The 15,683-nt window shown below is 41.4% G+C and overlaps 1 protein-coding gene across 4 annotated transcripts in view; it reads left to right on the forward strand.

The window, feature by feature from the left end:
• LOC102222841 (5'-AMP-activated protein kinase subunit gamma-2-like) overlaps positions 1-9,729 on the forward strand; it is a 31,332-nt gene extending 21,603 nt beyond the window's left edge. For 2 of the 4 annotated variants that reach the window (XM_023335481.1, XM_023335482.1), the window contains 11 exons: positions 1,775-1,881; positions 3,014-3,095; positions 4,736-4,794; positions 4,874-4,919; positions 5,017-5,071; positions 5,169-5,295; positions 5,645-5,810; positions 5,906-5,943; positions 6,034-6,180; positions 6,268-6,361; positions 8,380-9,723. In XM_023335481.1, coding sequence (XP_023191249.1) covers positions 1,775-1,881; positions 3,014-3,095; positions 4,736-4,794; positions 4,874-4,919; positions 5,017-5,071; positions 5,169-5,295; positions 5,645-5,810; positions 5,906-5,943; positions 6,034-6,180; positions 6,268-6,361; positions 8,380-8,411 — 953 coding nt within the window. In that variant the 3' untranslated portion in view covers positions 8,412-9,723. Of the gene's footprint in view, positions 1-1,774; positions 1,882-3,013; positions 3,096-4,735; positions 4,795-4,873; positions 4,920-5,016; positions 5,072-5,168; positions 5,296-5,644; positions 5,811-5,905; positions 5,944-6,033; positions 6,181-6,267; positions 6,362-8,379 lie in introns of all 4 variants that reach the window. The other 2 variants (XM_005796096.3, XM_023335483.1) reach the window with 2 other exon arrangements.
• Positions 9,730-15,683: the final 5,954 nt, after the last annotated feature.

The following is a 15,683-nucleotide window of genomic DNA, read 5'->3' on the forward strand; positions in this document are numbered from 1 at the left end:
CGATATATTTTTTACACTGTACGTTGAAGTTTTAAAGATACTAACTAGTTATTTTATGTACAGATTTAGACTTCCAATACAAACGCATCTGGGTAAGAAAACATACGGCGTTCACTTACAAGATTTTACAAAACCAACATGGAAATAACACCAAGTTCTTATGTGTGCCAATGACATCACTAGAGGCAGAATTAAGATCAGCTGGTATTGGTAAACACTAAAGCGGATGAATGACTGGACTTATTTCCACTTCGTTCTGAAAGATTTGAGCTGCAAGGTGTTAACCCTTGCAAGTATGAGTCATGGCTTGGTGGGTTAGAAGATTTGACAGGACAGGGGCAATGCATGCAGTTTGAACAATTATTTAGCTTACACAAACTTCAGACACATTCAATAAATTAGAATACTATTGAAAAGTCTTTTTTTTCCCCAGGATCTTTATCACTAAGTGAAACACTTTTATATAGATGAATTAAACACCAAATGTTTGAAAGCCTTTATTTCTGTAAAGTCATCTAATTATGGCTTTTTGTCCACATTTGATGAAAACATAACCTTTTGAATTAGATTATTACATCAGAACAATAAAAGAAAAACATTTTAATACAGAAATGTATCCTTAGTTAAAAAAAAAAAAAGTTTAATACCTGGTGAAAGATTTCCGAAGGCTGCTTTTAAATCAACAGAACGAGTCTCATCAGAGCTCATATTCTAATTTATTGAATATAAATGTACTTAAGGAGAGATTAAGCACAGTCAACCTAACTCAAGCCTGACCTAACTAAGTCAGGCTTGAGTCGGGTTGATTATTTTCAGCAGAAATAGCAGTGGATGCAGCAGTCCTACATCAAGCCTGGGCATTTCTGTCTCCCCTATTCTTCCCTGGCAATGTCAGATTTTCCCAGCATCCATGCAGGATTCTCACATCATATGGCTAAAGCCTTTAGCTGCAGCCATGCACAATACAAGTAATCTCTTAAGAATGAAGAGTTTGATATGAAAACAAGAAAAATGCAAATGTACATAATAAAAGTAACACTAATCAGATGCTATATGCCTTATTATGTCACAATAGGCACAGGTGTTTGTAAGCTTATCTTTCAAGTGATATATTTAAGCTGATATACAACAAAAGTAGCAAAACAAGAAGAAACCCAGCTGTAAAACATTCTACATGTGACCATCAAGTTATATCTACAGTTTTGTTGTTACAGAAAAAGCTTGACTAGTACCATTTTTAAAATAGAATTTAAGCACCGTCAAAGGAGCTAGGAAGAATGTATTACTGAACTGAAGTAATACAAATAAGGGAGTATATTATAGGACTGCTTACATTTAAAATTTTTTCATGAAATAGAAAAGTCTTAACTTTGACAAAATGTCTTACAATCTCGTAAAATGAAAAAACCTTCATTAAAAAATGTTAACTTCTGTCATTTATTCACTTTAGTAGCTTTATGTGAGATCATCAAATATTGAAAAACAATTTTAATGTTGCTCGCTCTCACTGCTAAGACACTGAGACCCCACACAAGGACTTTTTCTTCCCAAGATTTTCCACTGTTTGTTTGTTGTTGACATTTAAAGCAGTGGGTAATTATCAGTAAGCCGGAGCAGGGAAGTGGCTGTAAGTGGTCCGTTTGCTGGTAATGGCTGTTTTGTGTGTGTTTGTGTGTGTGTGTGTGTGTGTGTGTGTGTGCATGCGTCGTTTCCAAGCTGTCATTACGCATTCCTCAGGAGATTTTACCTTACTTACAAAGTATTTTTCTTTCAGCTGCTGAACCCGAGAGTGATATTTACATGCGCTTTATGAAATCCCACAAGTGCTACGACATCGTCCCCACAAGCTCCAAGCTGGTCGTGTTTGACACTGCGCTTCAAGTTAGTATATTTTTCTCCCGACTTGAAACGCATACTCTAAGCCCCATAAATACCAGTTCGGTTTCCATTGCTTTGAAGTTTTGTTTTGGGAATAAAAACAGACTTCCGTGTTTAGTTAATGTACAACAAAATGCAGTGAGTTGACCTTAGAGCATTTTCTGTTAAATGTTTCGCTGTATTGCCATGAAGCTGTTAAACAGTAATCCAAGGAGAGTAGGACCTCATTGACTTGTCAATCTTTAACCGCTGAGAGTTGAGATTGCCTATCTGAAGGTGTTGGAAGATCAACCCAAAGACATAAAAAACGCAATTCTTGTGTCCTCAAGACCAAAAACTATGTTTCAGCCCCAAGTCTTTGACTATTTAATTTGCCATTTTTTTGTTTGTTTTTATGATTAATTTTGTCATGATGCACTCACATTTTTACATTAAACGTTTATTACATTGAACAGTTGCTCTTTTTACTTTAATAACAGAATGGGTAGATAAGTTTTTGGTTAGTTTGTTTTCCTGAAATTGGCAGAAAATCTTGAATGTCCTTACACAAGTTGGTGACCTTAAACTCAACCATCCTTGGGTTGTGAAGCAGAACAATGATCCATTGCAGAGCAGCAAGTCCATTTCTAGTGGCTCAACATAAGGGTTTGTAGCGACATAATCAAAGTCTGGACTTGATTGTTCAAAAATCTTCCACCAAGCAATTCTGAAAAGAAAACTGAACCAGGATTCCTCCAGAAAGAGATAACAGACCCAATGCCAGTACTCTGAACACTTGATTGAAGTTGCTGATGTTAAGGGTGGAAGAGCCATTGTCTGTTGTTTTTAGTGAGCAGATTCTTTTTTCAAATAGGTCCAGGCTGGTTTGGAAAAGAAGAATTATAATCCCTCACAAACTAAAATAATTCTGAACAACCTCCTGTTTTTAAATGATATTTAGTCACATGACCAAATCTTCGAGCTGGAAGGAGATTAAACAAAATTGCTTTACATCATTTGAGCTCAACCTGAAAACAGGTTCTTTTCATACCTGAAACTAATAAAATGACAAAGAGATGAAGTGACCAGCATGTGGCATATGTGTGTTTGGCAGTGTGTTTATATTAGATAATTAACCTTTATCATTTCTTGGCAGGTTAAGAAGGCATTCTTTGCCTTGGTGGCTAACGGTGTGCGAGCTGCTCCTCTATGGGACACAGAGAAGCAAAGCTTTGTGGGTAAGTACAATGAAATGTGTCAACTAGGGCTGTTGTAAACCGGCATTTTAGTAATCGAGTAATCTATCGATTATTCTTGCGATTAATGGAGTAATCGGACAAAAAAAAGATAAAGTAAAACATTGGTAAACCTAACATAACAGCAGTGTTACTATCGCATATCAACATCAGTCCAATTTTTCACAGTTGAGCTTCCCTAACAATAACTTTTCTGTAGTTTAGAAAATTAACCTGTAACAATAGCAGCTCACTTTCCAAGTTAACCTGAAGAAAAGTTATACAAAAATCTGAAATTATATTCAATTCAATAATAAAGAGGCAGGATCACAAATAAGCTTATAAAAAATGTCTATACTTCAGCTTTTTGTTTATGTATTCATCTTCATTCAATTTAATAGATGAACTCTCACCTTGCCCAGACATCTATCGCTTTTGTGTTTATGTTAGCGACGGGATTTGACACCTTTGTTCGTCACACAAAGAAACATCTACCAGCTACATGCCGCCACGATGTGCTTCGCCACCCATTTGTTGAGACCGGGCTGATATGAAATAAATTTTCCGGTTCGTCCGGCTACAGTGAACAGTCTATCCGCTCACCTGTATAAATACACCTGCAGCGCTCTCCCGTGCTGTTCGCTCTGAATCGGCCACCAGGCAGCAGCTCCAGGAGGAGAAAAGACTACCGTACTCCAGGCATCCTGCCAGTCATTTTAAGGATGCTTATTGGTCCCCCGAAAAACGACCGTGACATTATCATCAATCAATAAAATCCTCCCAGGCCGAACTTGAAAACTGGACGTTATGCTGCTGACGCTTAGCTTTCGTCAACAACTCAGGCGGAAGTGAGAGCGCTGCGCAACGCAAGTAATAACCCGGCCGGAACATGGTGCTCTAAATAATTTTAATAGAATTTGGCGAAGTTTCGAGGCAGATAAATTTTCCTCGAGGAATTTTAATAATCGAGGTACTCGAATCACTCGAGGAATCTCTTCAGCCCTAGTGTCAACAGACTCGCATTAAACTGTGTTTAAATGATTTAGGGTATTAAATTAAATTAGAAAAAAATGTTCTACTTTTTGTTCATGCCTCGTCAACGGATACAGTGTGTTTAGCTCTTTTAATTTGTTGGATGCAGACAGTAGAGTGCAGTAGTTAAATGTAAAGGATAGATGGTTTTATGCCTTTAGGCCTATATTTTATTTACGCCTCATTGTGATCTCTTAATTATGTCCTTTTACTGACACGGAAAATGTCATTGCTGTTCTGGTTTTCCATAAATAAACAACGAGGCTGTGCTGTGTGTTAGCAGTCATGTCTGGCAGAGCATGTCTCCTTATTGAGTAGAGAACATTAAAGCTATCCCAAGCTATTAAAGCGCAGAGATGACTCATTTATATCGAGGGTAGAAATGTCAAAGAAGCATCTTTGCCTGTTCTCCGGAATCAAAAGAGGAGCCAGTTGTGAATTGAGTTTGAGCTCTGCTGCCTGTGATGAATAATGAATGTCAAGTCAATGTGAGAATAAAGCAAAAAGGGGAACCAGCGCTGTGCTGAACAAACCACGCCCACTTTCCAGCTGCATGATGCCTGCAGGCGTTCCTCTGAGGTGTTTATTGACTTGATCTGTTTTCACTGCAGGAATGCTGACAATCACAGATTTCATCATCATTCTGCACAGATACTATAAGTCGCCAATGGTGAGTTTATTCAACATATATTTAAATATTACTTTTTGGTTACTTTTTTCTAAGACTGAGATTGGTTTGTTTTTCTTAGGTGCAAATTTATGAGTTGGAGGAACACAAGCTTGAAACATGGAGAGGCAAGTATCTCTAAGTGTTAACGCATGCTTACAGTAGTGCTTACTTCTGATCTTTGTGGGGTTTAATAATCCAGTATTTGCCTCATTCTTTCCTCAGAGGTTTATCTTCAAGCAACGTTTAAACCTCTTGTGAACATATCACCAGATGCAAGGTTTTCTAAAATCCTGTTAAACGTCACACACTGTTTTTATTCTGAACCTCTTGATTGTTGCTCTCATGACACGTTTCTTTGTTTTCCGCTTTTGCAGTCTGTTTGATGCAGTGTACACCCTCATCAAAAATAAAATTCACCGCCTGCCTGTCATCGACCCTGTTACAGGGAATGCACTTTATATTCTCACACACAAGAGGATCCTAAAGTTCCTCCAACTGTTTGTGAGTTCAGAAATTTTCTAAGTCATCGTATTATGTTTAGATGAATTTACAAGATTATAATCTGTAAGGCCTAATTAGTTGAAATGTAAACATTCAAGTTTTTCCTCATTTTTATATGCTTGGTTCCCCCTTGTGGTCAATGTGGGAATTGATCAAAAGTCTTTAGATTCATCCTGGCATATCAGAATATTGAGTTAATTCTTCTTAGTTATTCATTAAACAGAGACCTCTCTATTTCCCTCTCTCTCTTTAGATATATAATATGAAACATGTATCAATGCCTTTCACGTTGCAGTAAAGTGACTTTTCAAGAAACTAAATTTTTGAAGTGTGTGTTTAAAATTCCCAGGTGTGTGAAATGCCAAAGCCAGCGTTCATGAAGCAGACTCTAGGTGAGCTCGGCATCGGGACGTACCATGAAATCGCTTTCATCCACCCAGACACGCCTATTATTAAAGCCCTCAACATCTTCGTGGAGAGACGGGTGTCTGCTTTGCCTGTGGTGGATGACTCGGGTAAAATCACAATGAACCATCACAAAAAATCCCTTTCTGTTATTAATAATTCAAGGTTTTACCTTAATTTTGGTTTTGTTTTTTTTGTCTTGCAGGCAAAGTTGTGGATATTTATTCCAAGTTTGACGTGATTGTAAGTTTACACATTTTGTTTTTGAAGAAATACATAGTTCTCCATGCTGACCCGCTTCTGTTCTTGCGTCGTAATTGTGTCTGCGTGCAGAACTTGGCCGCAGAGAAGACGTACAATAACCTGGACATCACAGTGACGCAGGCTCTGAAACATCGCTCGCAGTACTTCGAAGGAGTTGTTAAGTGCCACAAAATGGAAACAATGGAGACCATTGTGGACAGAATAGTCAAAGCAGAAGTGAGACACAAAGACCTGTTTGTGCATTTAGCCACTCAGGAACACCCTGAGGACTGATTCCAGCTGCATCTCTCGTGTTTTTTCCAGGTTCATCGGCTGGTGGTGGTTGATGAGCGCTCCAGTATCGAGGGCATCGTTTCCCTTTCAGACATCCTCCAGGCACTGGTGCTCAGCCCAGCAGGTATAGATGCTCAGCATTGGTAGCTCTAATCCCCCCCCCTTCTCTCTCAATGACCCGGACACTGAGCTTCCCCTACCCACCAATCCTCTAACCCTGCCCCAGGTAGGAATAGCACCTGTTTACCTCGTGGCTGATCATAGCCCGCAGAAGGCATGATGTTTGTCCTCTTCTGGATTATACTTTCTGCACCAGTGCTTGTTTACACAGAAATCAACTCTCTGCACTTTACTAAAACATACAGCAGGAAAGAGCTCTGCTAGTTCTTCACCTGGTAAATAACTATTCCTCGTGTTTAAAATTCAGCTCCTGGAGGTTTTGGCTTGTACTGTCCATGGCTGCGTTTTGCTTATTGCAGACGGCTCTTTGATGTGAAGCATGTTTGGTATTGATGTGCTTGGGTAGAAAATAACAAGCTAGCTGAGTTTTAACCAGCTCTACAGGGCAGCTCTGGGTCTGGGCCTTAAACCCCCAACAGATCCGAATTGGTGGGATGCACTTCGAAGAAAACCTTCGCACAGGCACTCATTAATTCATAAATTTGACACGGTATCCATCGACTGTTCTTACAACCTACTGCAGTGTTTGGGCCTCCACTAAGAGAGAAAGGTTTGGTGTAATCAGACCTAATGTACAGTGTTATTGCTTACCTTTTAAATGTATTAATATCTTTCATCTATTATGGTTGTGTTTTTAAAATTTGACTCCTCTATAAACATTGTTTTCTTATCTTGGGTTTAGTGGAAACATATTGAGTCTTTCATTGTTGTTTGGATTTTAATTTCCATATACCAGAACCAGCAACATTTGGGAAACCTCTAGCCATGTTTCCCTTTCTCTCATATATTTTTTACGAAGTAGTAGTTGGTAGTTTTCAGAATCCATTTTAAAGCCCACTCCCCAAATATGCCTTTACACTGCATCTGCCACAGTTAAAGACTGACTAGGTTGGCTGAAAACAGCCCCAGGGTGGTAATGTTTATTGCCCTGAAGCTTTAGGGTGGAGTTTTTTTGAAGGAGGGTTGTAACATTTCTGATTGGTTGCATTTTTCAACATATTTTAAATGAGATGTCTGCTTTTGGTTGTCTCAGCAGCCAGAGGGAGCAGAGCCCAAGGAATATAATATTGCTACCTTGTTAGAATATTTTAGCAAATTTATCTTCCAAAACACATAAAGAAAAGTATAATCCTTTAGGAATGTGCAGAATGAATATAAATATAATGTGATGCAGTTTCACAGAGTAACAGATGTGAAAGAATCAGAAGTCCAGGTTTTAATCCTGATCTGAGCTTCAATTCCTCTTAAATTCCTTACAAATCCATCAGAAAGTTCATGAAATGCATAAACCAGTCAGAGTTTGGAGTGACTTCACCCACATTATAGAAGTTAATTGTTTTATTGCTGAAAATCGCAGGGTTTTATTATCATGTAGCGACACACAAACTGCAACACTCTAGCTAGGCATTGGCTGCAAAGGAGTAACACTTGTAGTCGAGGCCCAATTTACATGAACCCAGGGGGTTGGAGGGTTAAGGTGTTCTGGGTAATAAAGTCCCAGCTGATAAAATTCAGGGTCGCTTAACTCAATCATGTCTTCTCTCCACAAAGGCCTGGTTTTGCAGAACCCTACCCTGTTTATTTGTGCAGAAACATGTTGCCCAAACAAAAAAAAGGGACCAAACAAGTAATTTCCCCAAAAACACAAGGAACAAAAAGCTTATTCCAGTTTCTAAATTTCAAAATGTCTTCAGCATCCAGATGATGTTCTGAGAGAAGTCAGACCACCACGTGTTAAATCTAATCCATGCCACATCTGTCAGCCACCGTTGTGACAATGTTACTCTAGTGGTTTTAATGTTTTGCCTGACTGGTGTGTCTAACATTTAAATGCATAATAGTTTTGACATCCTGTTGCACGATTCCTACAGAACTCTTAATTTGTGAAAACAAGTTTTAACTGTTTACAAAAAGATTCCTGACGCAGTGATTAATGACTTTACTCTGCTGTTATCTTTGCAGATGCCTGTAAGGAGGAGAATCTTACTGAATGAGTTTGTGGTGCATCAGCTTTTGTAATGGAAGTGAGTGAACGTACAGTTAAAGGTTGATCGTGTGAAGCCGGTGTGGAAGTCCTGGAGACCGTCACCATCAGCGGGACTGTAGAGCGGCTCTGAAAGGCCTGATGCAGCTGAGTGAAGTGGATTTTTTTTGTTTTGTTTTGGGGTTTTTTGCACTGAGGAATGAGTTTTCTTTTTTTCTTCCAGTTTGTTTAAACACTGATCAGATGCATTAAAGATATATTATAAAAGTATATGCAAACACATACAGATGAATACCATATGGGGAAGTGGAGGGTGTTTTCTGATGGATCTGGGCTTTAACTAGTTACAGTCATGTAGCTCTCATCAGATTTAAAGTCACATTTCATACTTCAGTATCTGTAAAGCAACTCCTTTCAGTTGTAAAGCTATATTTCTACCCACAGAGATTGGACGACTGCTGTCATTAGGAGAATAATGGCCAGGGCCAACATAACATCGCTCAATGCCCAATTATTCGTGCCTTTTTGCGTCCCTCGCACCCCACTTCACTGTGGTCCTTTTGAGTTTACGGTTTCAAATGAAAGCTGTAGTTTCAGCATGTTGCTGCAATAAAGAAAAACACAGCTGACATTTTCAACCCCACGCGCCAGAGGCTGTCTTTCATTTAGTTGGGTTATTAAAAAACTTGTTCGAAAGAAAGGATTTCTGGAAGATCAGACAAGAAGAGGAAGCATAACATTTTTGGAGCATTGGTTTGGTTTCTCGAGGTCGGCATGACTTCAGAGTGCTTTTTTTTTGTAATGGAAATATAAGATTAAAAATGTATTTTTAGGGGTTTAAAGACATTTTTACAGTGCATCCCCAGTTTGAAGGCTTCACACAAACATGTGGAGCTGCTTGTGTGTTTCATCTGGATTTTAACAGAACTCATCTCCATCTTTTGTAAATGAGATTGTTCTCAGAAACCATGTCACAGAAAGCTTTATTTTTATGAATGTGTTAAGTCGAAAGATAGTTCAGTTTTAATGTTGTTTTTGTAAATATATTGTGGCAATATGTCTAATTCAGAGAAACTTTGTATTGAATCAACATGTACTGTAAATGTGCAAAGCATGACAAACTACACTTCAGCAGAATGAATGTTCTTTGTTTTACTTTTTCTATTTTTCTGGCTGCAGAAAAATAAACAGACACTGAATGTACTCTAAAGCTGAGTCATTTTCCTACATCACTGATTTCTGCATTTAGAAATTTGAAATCCTTGGTAGCGTCGCAAGGTCTTCTGGACAACATCAGTCTATGTATTTTATCTATGCTTAACCTTATAGTGTTGCGGTGGTGGACTGGTGTCTGTCTCCTGCATTCAGACTAAGTATTATAGAGGTACTATAATAAAGAAAAAGAAAATTGACATCAAATGTGTACAAACTTTCATCCCTAAAAAGTACAATCTTTTTCTTTGAAATGAAATTGAAAATAATTTGAATAGTACTCTGTAGTTTTGAAGGCCCTTTATTTTTATGCATACATTTTAACCAAACCCGACTAAATTATTTTGTACATATTTTTGCGTACAGTCATCTGCGCCAATAAGTAGCCAAATCAATAACTTAAGCCTTTTATGTTGAGAAACATTTAACCAGCCTCCAAAAACTAATGGAGACACACGTCATGCTGTGTGTTATCAGAGTTTTCTCTTTTCACAGCTTGAACACGGTTTAGGTGTTGATGCCAGGGAGCTGGAGCTGGCAGACACCCTACACAGACTTTCCCCCCTCAGTCATCTCTCTCCTGCCGATTATGATGTGAAATCAGGATCCTCATCTCTCTCTCAGAGCCAGCGCTTCGCCAGCTACAGACAGCAGAGAAGTCTTTACCAAAACGTAAGCCGCTGAGCTCTCAGCCCTCCTCGTGGCATGTAGCCCTCCAGATTATACCAAGGATTGGCGGCTATTATGCTGGGGCTGTTAAACAGACAATATTTATTTCAATTCAACAAGTTAAATTGTACCATTTTTTTCCATCCATCCATCCATCCATCTTCTTCCGCTTATCCGAGGTCGGGTCGCGGGGGTAGCAGCTTCAGAAGGGAGGCCCAGACTTCCCTCTCCCCAGCCACTTCTTCTAGCTCCTCCGGGGGAATCCCGAGGCGTTCCCAGGCCAGCCGAGAGACATAGTCCCTCCAGCGTGTCCTGGGTCTTCCCCGGGGCCTCCTCCCGGTGGGACGTGCCCGGAACACCTCACCAGGGAGGCGTCCAGGAGGCATCCTGACCAGATGCCTGAGCCACCTCAACTGGCTCCTCTCGATGTGAAGGAGCAGCGGCTCTACTCTGAGTCCCTCCCGGATGACTGAGCTTCTCACCCTATCTCTAAGGGAGAGCCCAGCCACCCTACGGAGAAAACCCATTTCGGCCGCTTGTATCCGCGATCTCGTTCTTTCGGTCATGACCCAAAGCTCATGACCATAGATGAGGGTGGGAACGTAGATCGACCGGTAAATCGAGAGCTTCGCTTTTTGGCTCAGCTCTCTCTTCACCACGACGGACCGGTACAGCGCCCGCTTGACAGCAGACGCTGCGCCAATCCGCCTGTCGATCTCCCGCTCCCTTCTTCCCCCATTCGTGAACAAGATCCCGAGATACTTAAACTCCTCCACTTGGGGCAGGACACCCCCCCTGACCCGGAGAAGGCACTCTACCCTTTTCCGGCTCAAGACCATGGCCTCGGATTTGGAGGCACTGATCCCCATCCCGGCCGCTTCACACTCGGCTGCGAACCGCTCCAGCGAGAGCTGCAGATCACGATCTGATGAAGCCAAAAGGACCACATCGTCTGCGAAAAGCAGAGATGAGATCCTAAGGCCACCAAATCGGACCCCCTCAACACCTTGGCTGCGCCTAGAAATTCTGTCCATGAAAGTGATGAACAGAATCGGTGACAAAGGGCAGCCCTGGCGGAGTCCAACTCTCACCGGAAACGAGCCCGACTTACTGCCGGCAATGCGGACCAGACTCTGACACCGGTCATACAGGGACCTGACAGCCCGTATCAAAGGGCCCGGTACCCCATACTCCCGGAGAACCCCCCACAGGGCTCCCCGAGGGACACGGTCGAACGCCTTCTCCAAGTCCACAAAACACATGTAGACTGGTTGGGCGAACTCCCATGCACCCTCCAGGACCCTGCCGAGGGTGTAGAGCTGGTCCAGTGTTCCACGACCAGGACGAAAACCACACTGCTCTTCCTGGATCCGAGGTTCGACTATCCGACGGACCCTCCTCTCCAGGACCCCTGAATAGACCTTGCCAGGGAGGCTTAAGAGTGTGACCCCTCTATAATTGGAGCACACCCTCCGGTCCCCCTTTTTGAACAGGGGGACCACCACCCCAGTCTGCCAATCCAGGGGAACTGCCCCCGATGTCCATGCGACATTGCAGAGTCGCGTCAACCAACACAACCCCACAACATCCAGAGCCTTAAGGAACTCCGGGCGGATCTCATCCACCCCCGGGGCCTTGCCACCGAGGAGCTTTTTAACCACCTCGGTGACCTCGTCCCCAGAGATTGGAGAGCCCAACCCAGAGTCCCCAGGCTCCGCTTCCTCAGTGGAAGGCATGTTGGTGGGATTGAGGAGGTCTTCGAAGTACTCCGCCCACCGGCCCACAACGTCCCGAGTAGAGGTCAGCAGCACACCATCCCCACTATAAACAGTGTTGGTGCTGCACCGCTTCCCCCCCCCTGAGACGCCGGATGGTGGACCATTTTTTTTCTACAAATATGTTATAGAATTCTGATGGTTGCATGAAATATAAGGTTTTCAGGTGTCACGTGGCATAGTGGTTAAGAGTGGCTGTCAATCAGGTGTTCTGGAACATGGATACATCTAAAATAAGCAAGGCAGTGATTCCTGTGAATGGGAATTGAGAAACTGGTTTAGACATATAATGCTAACTACTAGCTAGACCAGGGGTGGGCAATCCTGGTCCTCGAGGGCCGGTGTCCTGCAACTCTTAGATGTCTCCCTGATTCAACACCCTTGAATCCAATAGCTGAATCACCTCCTAAGTGCAGTCAAGTTCTCCAGAGTCCTGCTAATAACCACATTATTTGACTCAGGTGTGTTGAAGTAGAGATGCATCTAAAATTTGCAGGAGACCAGCCCTCAAGGCCTGGAGCTGCCCACCCCTGAGCTAGACACACTAATTAGACATATATTTGAACTACTTCTGTTTATTTAAGCTTTTTCATATTTGTTTGGAGAAGTCCAAACCTCAGGGTTGGCGGTTTGGTTTAACACGGGACCCAGAACCCGCTGGGGGTTCAAATCCTTCTTCCAACTAATACAAAGCTAATTCTGACTTCTTCCAACTTACTTAACTGCATTCGATTGTTTTCAATTTAAAATGTATTTGTCAAAACAACGCTGACGCATTTAAATCCTTAACTTGTTTATCTACGTTTTTGTATTACAGTTTCTGAAGTTCTTCACAAAACCTAACTCTTCCTCCATGTTCCTGCTGTTTTGATGGACGTGTGTTTAATGTGCCTAAGAGTAATTCTCCAGTGACAGATGAATTCTGTTGAACTTTTAGATTTTTCCATTGTTTTTTTCTTCCTTCCTTGTTTTAAACACAGACAGTTATCTGTAATTTATGCTCTGAAAAGATTGCATGATAAAGTAAGCTCTGGATGCACAGTTTTACCCTGGTAAGGAATATCAATAGGTTCTGCTCAAGATAAATTGAGCAGGAACTCAAAGTTTGGGTTTTTACCAACCCAGATGACAAGAAAAAAATTTTTTTCACATGAAGACAGAAAATTCCTTGTATGGATCCTGTCTGGCAACCTTAAAGATTGGTGCATGTTTAGACTATGCTTTTAACAGTGCCAAGCTGACTGTATATGCTGAATAAAAATAAGCAAAACATTTATGAAGTTTTTGTCATAATTTACTCTATCCTAATGCGAACAATGCAAGTGTTCGCATCGAATAGGCTTCAAAAAAGAACTGATAGTTTGTGAGTCTAAAACAAACAACTTTCATAGACTAGTGTAAGAATTTAAACCAAATTATTTAGCCCATCATGTATTTTAAAAGAATAAAAGGGTTTGTAACCTATGGGAGAAAAGAAGCTGAACAGATAAATTTAGGTTGCATAAAGTTGAAACTCATTCTAAATGCTGCAGGGAAAAAAAAGGCTTCATATTAATTCTATTTTCTGTTTGTGATCTAATATAATTGATGGTTCTTGTGAGGCAATACTTTAGATTTACACGTAAAATTGTAATATTATTGCACCTTTAAACATATAAATTGGTGTTTCAGAAGGAAAAGGCAGGGACCTCTGGTACAAAGGAAGACTGTAACCATGATCTTAAATTAGGATATGAGACTTTTTTTTTAATATGAAGACTAAACCTCAACATATTGAAATGACTAAGTTGCTAGTTAAGATCCTATTTTAACATCTTATTCTAGCTAGCAATTTAGTTTCATACTTGCAGAACTTTTATCTCACTACATTTTAAGCAATTTGTGACTTAAAAGCAAAGGTTTCTACAGTGAATTCATGTTGGCCAACCTGACAATTATCAGTTTAGGTAACAATAGCATTTTAGCTTACAAGCTAAAGCTTCCATGTTAGATTTAACACATTGTCAACGTCCTAGTGATAGCCCTCTTGCTTATGTTAGCATTTTAGCAGATTTTCATTTACTATTAACTGATACTTTGCTATTTGCATATTACATTAATTAATTTACTTGGACCACATTAGAGTGATGGCGTGAGGGATAACTTTTTTGCTAAAATGATAAACTGACTAAATTTAGTCAATGTTAGGCAACATGCTAGTCATAGTCAGCATGCTAGTGACAGCATTTCATCTAACATCTAACAAGTTTTGGCTAAGGTTAAGAATACACGGATTATGGTTGGACATAAATGCAGTTACTAAATTTTATGGAAGTCAATACAAAGTCATAATAGGAAAAAAATGCAAGCTTGTGTGTGTGTGTGTGTGTGTGTGTGCACGTGTGTGTAGCAGCAGCCACAAGGTGACACTGTAGTACACACCTTCAGCAGCTAAACTTGCCTCTGTAGCTGATCCTGTCTTGGTATAGGAAAACATCTTTCGCTTTCAGTTTACATTTCAGTATTATTTTAATGACTTTCAAGTTGTGTGTTGGCGTGTCTTAAACCTATGTAAAGAAATTTGCACAGGAAGTTTTTAAAGCTGTTAATTTGGCCTCTAAATGAGGAGGGAGCGAGGATCTGATGGACTACCAAATGAGGGGTAAAACTGGACCAGGCTTCCTCCTGACAATCTGCTTTGATCTCCCAATCTCCCCTGTGATATCGAGCTCTGGGAAAGCCTCCTTCACACCTTGTAGCCCTAAAGCAGAAGAGGCAGGGATGGGAGGGGAGCAGAGGGGAGGGGGGCAGCTTCTCTGCAACCTCCACATCTTCCTCGTCTTCACTGCCCATCTTTTTCACTTTCTATACCCAGACATTCACCATCCACACCCACACCGGACTCGCTTTTGAAAGTCCAGGACCTGATTTAAAATTCTTCTTCAGAGCAAGTCATGCATTTTATATGCATGGTGAGAGCTGGAGAGGAGGTGGAGGAGGGATGGAAGGCGGGAGAGGGGCGTCTTCACTCCAAATGAACTTTCCTCTGCTGTTGGTCTCCTCGGGGATATTTCTGCGCACACACACACACGCACACACACATCCATCACAGTTTTTTCCAATCTCTGCTTGGCCCTCATTTTCTTGTGCCCACTTGACTCTTTCAACATTAGGTTTTACTGCATCATGATCTGCACAGATTCCAGCGAGCAGCGAGAGGGTCCGCAGCCTTTGAAGACAAGTGTGATCAGAGCAGAGGCAAGAGGGCGTACAAAAACCTGGCCCGGGGGCATTTATGAAGGGGAGGCGGGGGAGGAGGGGGGTGTCTCTGCACTCTGGTGTTTAGCAGCCGAGGAAGGGAAGGCTGACAAGTGCAGCAGCGTTTGGGGACAGCTTTGATGTCTGCTGCTGCTGCTGCTGCTGCTGCTGCTGCTTCTTCTTCTGCTGCTGCTGCAGTCCTTCACAAGGAGTCAGTTGCCTTGACACGATCAGGCTCACGCAGGGCTCTGATAGATGTAACAGATAATCAAAAGAGTGTAGCTGATGCGCCGCTCCTCACCTTTGAGCATCTCTTATTCTCTCTCTGCCTTGTTGACTTCGCTCCGAGAGGCAGCGGAGAATCAATAAAGACAAACACAACACGGAGC

Source organism: Xiphophorus maculatus, chromosome 6 (assembly GCF_002775205.1).
Source record: "Xiphophorus maculatus strain JP 163 A chromosome 6, X_maculatus-5.0-male, whole genome shotgun sequence".
NCBI classification, from domain to species: domain Eukaryota; kingdom Metazoa; phylum Chordata; class Actinopteri; order Cyprinodontiformes; family Poeciliidae; genus Xiphophorus; species Xiphophorus maculatus.